The sequence below is a fragment of the Anopheles stephensi genome, chromosome 3 (assembly GCF_013141755.1).
Source record: "Anopheles stephensi strain Indian chromosome 3, UCI_ANSTEP_V1.0, whole genome shotgun sequence".
NCBI lineage: Eukaryota > Metazoa > Arthropoda > Insecta > Diptera > Culicidae > Anopheles > Anopheles stephensi.
This window is the reverse complement of record NC_050203.1, coordinates 73,488,001-73,496,236: the sequence shown is the minus strand read 5'-3', so window position 1 is coordinate 73,496,236 and position 8,236 is coordinate 73,488,001. Positions and strand designations below refer to the sequence as shown.

At 47.6% G+C, this 8,236-nt stretch overlaps 2 protein-coding genes across 2 annotated transcripts; one reads left to right on the top strand and one right to left on the bottom strand.

Annotated features, from left to right (window-relative positions):
* Positions 1-2,864: 2,864 nt before the first annotated feature.
* On the bottom strand, positions 2,865-6,463 carry LOC118510684 (major facilitator superfamily domain-containing protein 1-like). The gene is made up of 7 exons (XM_036052850.1): positions 6,119-6,463; positions 5,660-5,936; positions 5,129-5,405; positions 4,297-5,031; positions 4,115-4,227; positions 3,946-4,045; positions 2,865-3,877 (listed from the first exon to the last, which is right to left on the bottom strand). Exons 2-7 carry the CDS (start codon positions 5,892-5,894, stop codon positions 3,712-3,714), a joined length of 1,626 nt encoding a protein of 541 aa, XP_035908743.1. The 5' UTR covers positions 5,895-5,936; positions 6,119-6,463; the 3' UTR covers positions 2,865-3,711.
* Positions 6,464-6,778: 315 nt separating this feature from the next.
* LOC118510686 (vesicle transport protein SFT2C) lies at positions 6,779-8,046 on the top strand. The gene is made up of 3 exons (XM_036052853.1): positions 6,779-7,234; positions 7,307-7,458; positions 7,520-8,046. The coding sequence occupies exons 1-3, from the start codon at positions 7,040-7,042 to the stop codon at positions 7,788-7,790; spliced, it is 618 nt and encodes a 205-aa protein (XP_035908746.1). The 5' UTR covers positions 6,779-7,039; the 3' UTR covers positions 7,791-8,046.
* The last annotated feature ends 190 nt before the right edge of the window (positions 8,047-8,236 follow it).

Below are 8,236 nucleotides of genomic sequence, written 5' to 3'. Positions count from 1 at the left end.
CCTACTTCTCCCTCTTTCCCCCTCCTTTCCCTCACCCCTTTCTCTCTCGCTCCATCTCTTTCTCGCTTTGGAGTCATTTGATTTCCGGGAAAATGGAGAGTAGCAGCAGCAGCAGCAGCAATCCTCAGCACTAGGGGCACACAATGCCACAGGACTGCCGAGGAACCGGTCACACATACAGTGGAGACCAGTGTCTGTGCGCCTGTTGAGCGCACCAGGCGCACCGCTTGCCTCCTGGCCGACGCTGTTTAGACAATGTTGTCTCAATGCGCGCGTTTTTCCCGCGTCCGCATCCCGCGCGAGTGCATTCCCCCCATCACTATGGCGTGTGGCAGTGTTGCCAGCCGTGTTTGCCGACCGTGATTCCGTGAGGGCGAAATCCAGTTCCTTTCAGGGTTTCGGAGTAAATGTTATTGATTTTCCCTTCCACGTGCAGGCTGCTGCACGCTGCTGATGCGTGTGTTCTGGAAGGTGGTTGTCCCTTTACCCGTCCCTCCCTTCAAGACCCCTCCCAAACAAGCTGTCAGTGCAGTACAAGTTGGGAAGTACACACGGCATCCTCTGAGCATGTAGATGTTTTGGGGCGTGGTTGGTTGTTCTTTCACGTCCCATACAACTGCCGGCTGGTGGCTACACACACAATTGATGTCGTTACCCACGGCCACGTCCCAGGGACATGTGCGAGATGCATCCCGGTGGCAGCAGGGCCGCAATAAATAGGGAGAGCACTCACTTTTGGTGCTTCTTTCCATTATTTCTTTTCGAGCAGCTATTGCAGTCCTGGGAGCTTTTCCGGAAACCCCAAGATGTAATGTATTGAATTGTGCACATACGACTTCTGCATACAATACGCACACACACGCTCATGAAAACTAATGCTTTGCTTGGCAAAGTTCTTCAGGGTTATTATTTTATTCATTCGCTAAACCTTCCACAAAAAAAAAATAACCACACACGCTTGCAGGGAAGAAACTATCGAATTCCCTGGAGAAATGCATTCCAAAGGTACTACGTCCGGGAATGGAAAAGTCGACAAAAAAAAAACACTCACACGAAAACCACACATTTGTACTTCATCTTGATCATGCAATATTAACGTCTGCCGAAGTGCCGGATATTGGGACGGATTTCTACACGGAATGGGAAATTATTTCCTTTTTTTTATGTTCCCGGTTTTTTTTCTCAACTACTCCGTTTACCAGTGCAAATCCTGCCAATGCAAACAGTTTTGCCTCTTATCGACACTTTTGATTCGCGCTTCGCTGTACTTAAGCAAAAGAAGCACCGCAAAGAAGGTGATTAAAGGCAGCACATTGCATACATTCGGGCGCGTGTTTTTTGTGCGCGTACTGCAATCTTTCGGATTTTTTTAAGCCTTTCGTGAGGGTTTTTTCCCCCCCCCCCCGACAAATCCTTTCTATATTGAATAGTTTTCATTCAGTGCAGCTCGGGGGTTGGAATAGCAAAAATGCGCGATTTGAATATTGGTGACGATAGCCCCTTCCCACGTACAGGAAGTGATTAATATATTGTCAAACCCCCGATGGCAGCCCCGTGGAGCAGCAGCATGTTGTCATGGCACCACACAAAGATAGGTCTCCCGGACCGCTGCCCGAATCGAAACACACACACAACCACACGTCAGATAAATGTTTCTAATTCGATTAAAAATAGATTTCAACGCGCATCCTTTCTCGCATGCTGGGTTGACTTTCGTCAGCCCGGGTCCTCCTCCAACGGTTCAGCTGTTACTCCTGATTGAATGAATCAAACCCTTTCTATCATTTTCCCCACCCACCATCCCCCACCCCCCTCTGCGCCCACCCCACCCACATCTCCCGGGATGCAATAGTTTGCGACCAAAAGAAATGATTAATAATAGAATTCATTTTTCGCACACCGTCACAGAGTCAGCCCGGCATCAGCAGGCAGCCATCTCCTAGGAAGTGCCGAATGCATGGAACAACGAGTGCAATTCTAACAAAGTGCGGCTTATTCACCCGGCGGCGCAATTCTTTTTGAGGGTGAAATGGAGGGGGGGGGCGAAGTTGGCAGGTTCCATTGCCTATTTTTAGTTTAGGGAACAAACTCCCTGCTTGGAATCACTCGCGTGACAGTGGTGTGTGACAGTGCACGCGCAGTTTATGCATCGCAATCGCTCCCTTTCCCCTTTCCCTTTTGCCAGCTTTTTTGATGAATGAAAGTGAACTGAACACCGAAAAGGGACGAACCAGCACAACCCAGGGCCACACAAAAACGTCGATCATAAGATTTCATGAGGTTTTTCAATGGAGTTGACGTTTCCCCAAATGTGGGAAGTGAAGAAGTGGGGAGGGTGTAAATTATGCTAACGGGCAACTGGCTGACGTTCATTACCTTGCTTTACCTTCCATTAAAGTCGTTCCGCGTTAAGAAGATCTCGGCGAGTTGGAGCGTGAACGGCCTACCTCAACATTGTTGAAAATGGGCGGGTGAAATCGTTAGCGCACGTGCTCTTGGTGTCGTTTGTAAATTCCTTAAATATTTTCATACTTTCAATAAATCACTTATTGTTAATAATTCGCTTTAAATTTGCAATAATTTGCTTTTGCAGTGCGTAGTTAAAATACTAAACGCGCGAGGTTCTGATTCATTATTTTGAAAAGGAATTTCAAATTTGTAACGGTTTTTACTCGTGCGTAACGCACATGTAACGCCATTGGAAATGTAACGCGTGTTAAATATTTCAAGCAGCGCCATCTAGCGGAATGTAATGGAAGCTCGCCAACACCGAACGAGCGACTTTTGAACCAACAGTAGAACTTTCTTCCAAAATCTTCCGTTTCTTTTAAAAATAGATTTAAAAAAACGAATCACTCAACAAATATTACCATACTTTTGTGTATATATTCGAACATGTTTAGTTTATGGGTTCGCTTTTTTGCTTCCCCTTTTATCGCTATACAAACAGTGTTCCATCAGTAGAAGAAACCCGGAAGCCTGCACACTTCCGGGTTGTGAGATATGTTTAGGTATGTTTTTTTGTTTGTTTGTTTGTAAAATAACAGCATCGTATCGATACCAAATATTAACCACCTACAACAATACGTTCTACAGCACTATTACCTGCGGTGTACACCTTTGTGCACTTTCGTTTACTGTTGGGCGATAATCGTTGGACACTGCGCAACGCAATAAACCTCCCCTAGTTTTGTATATAGATAACATCCAACAGTGAAATGCAAACATCGACCTGTTCAGCTATTTGTAAAGACAGTCCTCTTTTTATCTTTCTTTTTTTTCTTTTTGGCATCGTTGGCACTATTTGTGGCGGTAAACAATCTAACTGGTTGGAAAGAAAGTGTCCCACGAAAGGGGTACATAGAAGATGGATGGGATTTTGAACGGGAGTTGGTTTCTACTCGCCTGCAGGGGTTTTCCTTTTTCTCCGTGGTTAATACTTTTCCATTGACTAACCTTCTCTCTGCGCTTTCTCATCAATATTGTTAAAATAACCATCATAAAGTACATCTAAAAACAATAAGAATAGTCTTACACACATTCACACACACACACGTAGACGACGAATAAACATTCATGGGACACTACACGCCACATGCAAACAACACAGCCTCCATCGAAAAAACCGGAATGAGCCTCTCTGCAGAGGGCGAATTTTCATGCTAAGGAAGAGCCTTTCCCCTGCCCAACAACCCTGGCTTTCTCCTCTGCTCACTCGAACAACGGTTCCGTGTCGCTTTGGGTCGGTGTACCGTCGAGCACGCGGTTCAAGTACCGGTTACGGATCGCTTCCGGATCGTTGCTGCGTCGATCACGCTCCTGCTGGCTATCCGTCATGTCGCCGGACGATCCCTGACCACCGGACATGTGCTGCAAGCTGTAAAGCATAAACATAAAGCCAGTGTGAATGCATTATCTAGCGCATGGCAAGGTTATTTATCGTACGTTTTGCTAGCATAAAGCGAGCGTGCAGCTGGGCTCATGTTAAGCAGACCGTCATTGCTTGCGTCATACAACCAGATAACGATGGTGGCCAGTAGGGAAACTGTAAAACGAATATAAACAAGCATTTTCAGTTTGGATCAGCTTTGTTTCCATTGGAGATCATTCTTACCGATAAGCCATCCGATGAAGAAGATTTCAAGCATAAAGTATCCACCCTTGTCGACGATCATGCCCGATATCATCGAGATTACGGCCAGTCCGAGGTTTTGCACCGATTGGCAGCTGTTGGGACAGAAACCAAGCGGTCAATACACAACCCAAAAAAGGGAGGAAATTCCACACCACACTTACATGCCGTACGCCGTTCCGAGCTGATACTCCGGCACAATCAGCGCCACCAGCGGCCACAAGCTGGAGGCCAGCATCGAGTACGCCAAGCCCATCGTAATCATACCGATGTACGGATTCAGATAGCTAAAGGCAAGCATTCCGTGTGCGACGATCGTCACCAGCACGGACACAAACACCCACAGCACATTGCGCCCGGTACGGTCGACCAGCAGCCCAAACAGTGGGCTCGCCACCGCAGCAATAATGTACACGATCGAGTTGACCGTGTTAGCATCTTCCGACGAGAAATCAAACTTGCGCATAAAAAACACCTTCCCGAGGGCGATGAATGGAAAGATGGCCACGTAGTACGCGACACAGATTACCGTCACCATCCAGAACGAAACCTTGAACGTACGCACATCGGACAGTTTGGCCACTTCGCCACCGGGGGCCGCATCGTTGCGCTTCAGAATGCGGGCCGCCCGGCGATCCATCCAGCCCAGAATGAGGGCACAGATCATCGACATGACGCAGGTCAGTGTGGCAAGCAGCAGCACCACGCCCGTACACATGTGGCCCTGATAGCCAAGGCTCTTCACGTATTTGTAGATCGGCACCATGACGAGGAAGTTAACCGTGCTGCCGACGCGGGCAAACGAAAGCTGCAACCCAAACACCATGTTCAGCTCCTTGCCCTTGAACCACAGCACCGCGTAGCTGTTCTGCGCCACTGCGAGCGATTCCGCTCCAATGCTGTAATGGTAAGCGCGATAAAGAGAGTGAGAGATGCAGGGCGCACAAAAAAAGTGGTTGCATTTTTCGGGGTTGATGCACCCAAACCTGATCCTACCCAAACATGAACCGTCCGACGATCATAAGCCAGAACAGATTGATAGTGGCGCCCATCGCGAAGATCAGCTGCCCAATCAGTAGAATAAACATGTAGATGATCGTACCGAGCCGGATGCCAAACACGCGATCCATCAAGAAGCCACCGATGAAGCAGAGGATCACGTTGGGCCACGAGTAGATCGAGTACAGCATCACGAACTGGGTGGTGGTGAGATTCAGATCCGATTTGAACGTATCTTGCAGTGCGCCCGGATTATCGTAACAGAAGTACGAACCTACCGACGAAGAGCAAGGGATGATGCGTTAATGAATGGGAAAGAGCAAAGGTTTGGGCGCCTCGGCTTCTGCACGAGATCCTCTGCTCGACACACATTCCCGCGTCTTGCGCGTTAGTTTTGACAGGCCCTTATCTACTGTGCGGCGGGCAACGCGTACATACGGTGCGCGTAATCGCGTAGCGTACCGCGTCAGCTGTGAAGAATCGGGGTCGGAGAGCAAAAAATTACGGGCGTAAAATTGCAACGCTTACCGAAACCGACCAGACACATCAAGATAAGGGCCTGGAAGCGATGCAGAAACGAGGACGGGTTACAGCACGCGCTCGCACCGCACCCGGTCAGCCGCTCGGTCAGCTCGTCGTCATCGCTCGTGCGGCCAGCTAGGCGGGCCAGCGAACCGCCGACCGCAGCCGTCGGCTCGTCCGTGTCCGTGTCCGGCTGCAGGATGGGACGGCGCGCTTCATCTTCGTCGTACTGGCGAGGCATACTCTGAAGTCCACCCCGATCAGGCTACGCAATCTGATCGATCTGGAACGAAACGGAACGAACAAAGAGAATGCGGGTGAGTCAAACCGACGACCCACATGCATTACCGCGTACAATAACTATCTAAACGCCCCGTTTGCTACTGGTCAGCAATTAACACACAAATTCACACGTACTTTAGGCAAGAAAACTGTCCCATGGGAATGAGGACACTCGCAACTTACCTTCTTTTTTTCGTTCTTGCTGTACGTGAAAGTTGTATCGATTGTTTATTGCAAGTGCAAACAATAAAGGCTTCTGCCAACAGGTCACACAGCGAACAACCGCAGGCACAATCACAGCACGATCTCGAACCTATTCAATAACACTTTCCGTTCGGTCCTATCGCGCTGACGATTACATAGGTCTTTACAGACACGGAACTCGAACAAAACTCTGCTGGTTTGTTCCGTTCTATTGGACACGGCCGATTGATTTGCCCGGCCCTCCTAACTATCGGACCACTATTTTCCACCACAATTTTTGCGAAACTGTGATGTTTGTGGGTGGGTGTGTGTGCGATGAATAATCACAACAAACTATTCGCCATAACAAAAGCCGTTTATACTACCGGATCTACTTGGGTTTGACCATATGGAAGGCTTTTTCGATGAGATTTTGTTGCTATGGGTGTAGTTTTTATGGACTGGTCTTTTAAATTGTAATGAGAAGTACTTTATAAATGCCTTAATATAAGATTTAGGGTGATTTTCTTTAAATTATAACGATTTGTTGCAGTTTCGGAAATTTGACAGTTCATTTGACAGCTCGCCTTGAATTGAACGGTAAAGGCCCATTCACACACGATTATTCTGTAAACAGCATTTTTGTTTTGTTTTATAAGCCTAATTTGCCAGACTAATTTTAATTTTCTCTTATTTTAATCATTTCTTCAAGCTCTTTACACAAATTTGGTTGACCGTAGAATAACATAAACAACATCTCCGCAGCCCCCGGAAACCCCACTCGGTGTGTATATGGTCCTTCACCTTTGTTGATGTTGTTGACGTCAAAACATACGTGTCGTGCAACGTCGTCGGTGCTGCCCGCAGAACGATTGTTTTGGGAGGAAAATTCGTTCCGTTTCGACCCCGGACACCAGCAGAATGGCCGACCTGAAGCGTGATCTCGACGAGTACCTGCTGTTGCAGGAAAATCAGAAGAAAAACTTTAAGATAGAGATGCCCAAAATGCCATCCCTGCCTACGCCCGACCTGGTTGGAAAGCTGTTCGGCCGCAACCAGGAACCGGAGGCAAACAGTTGGCTAAAGGATACGCAGGACACTTGTTGCCCAAAGCTGGTAAGGATCGGATTCTACCCGGCCAGTGAGTGCATTCCGGACTGTGATCCTATTCCCTCCCTTGTGTTTCAGTCTCGTATCCAGCGGATAGTAGGATTCGTCACATGCATGGGTCTTGGCATTTTCTGCATGATCGTGTCCACCTTCTACATACCCGTGCTGATACTGAAGGCGAGAAAGTTTGCTCTCCTGTACACACTTGGCAGTGTCTTTTTCATCATGAGGTAAGTCGCCCAATGCAACTAAAGCATGTGTGTAATCAAAACCATTCGTTCCGTTTTGTAGCTTTTCATTCCTGAGCGGCTTCGGTGCAATGTTCCGACAGATGTTCTCCCGCGAACGGGTCGCAATGTCGATCAGCTACACCTGCTGCCTGACCGCCACACTCTACTTCGCCATGGTTGCACAAAGTACCGCCCTGACGGTACTGTTTGCCGTCGCCCAGATCATTACGCTGCTGTGGATGATACTGGCCGCCATTCCGGGCGGTATGAGTGGGGTGAAATTCTTCGGCAGCATGTTCCGAAGTTCCGTTTCTAGCACATTACCCGTTTAGAGAGAGGAACAGTAATACACAAAAACCGAACAGGTGGAAAACGGTGAAAGCAAATGTGCAAGTGTGATATCATGTTAGTTGTAGCGTGCGTAAGCCAGAGATTACAATTACGACTAGGTTAAAAAAAGTGCGGACCGGTCTTAGAGGTGATCACAGCCAACAAGATCCGTTTACTTTCTGAGGCTGCGAGCCTAACTACTAAAGTATTTTTCCACTAAACCCGTACAACAAATAAACTTAACAGGAATACAGAATATCAAGCTGAGCTGTTCGTGTGTTGAGATTCCTTTAGCCTTTTAAATAAAAAGATATAGAAATTCATTTTACCTACAAAAATGCATAAATTGGACAATAAAAACATTTTAACCAACAACAAACAATCAGTCGTTTCAATTAAAATCCGAAACCAGCAGTCAGTCTGGCAACACTGCCCGCTGACATTCGCG

Bases quoted from the DNA above. Each gene is read 5' to 3' on its own strand.
- LOC118510684 (XM_036052850.1), bottom strand. From the start codon at position 5,894: ATGCCTCGCCAGTACGACGAAGATGAAGCGCGCCGTCCCATCCTGCAG. The intron at 5,406-5,659 runs GTAAGCGTTGCA...CTTCGTCGGTAG, and splicing joins GATGTGTCTGGTCGGTTTCG to GTTCGTACTTCTGTTACGAT. The intron at 4,228-4,296 runs GTAAGTGTGGTG...CTGTCCCAACAG, and splicing joins CTCGGAACGGCGTACGGCAT to CTGCCAATCGGTGCAAAACC.
- LOC118510686 (XM_036052853.1), top strand. From the start codon at position 7,040: ATGGCCGACCTGAAGCGTGATCTCGACGAGTACCTGCTGTTGCAGGAA. The intron at 7,235-7,306 runs GTAAGGATCGGA...CTTGTGTTTCAG, and splicing joins ACACTTGTTGCCCAAAGCTG to TCTCGTATCCAGCGGATAGT. The intron at 7,459-7,519 runs GTAAGTCGCCCA...TCCGTTTTGTAG, and splicing joins AGTGTCTTTTTCATCATGAG to CTTTTCATTCCTGAGCGGCT.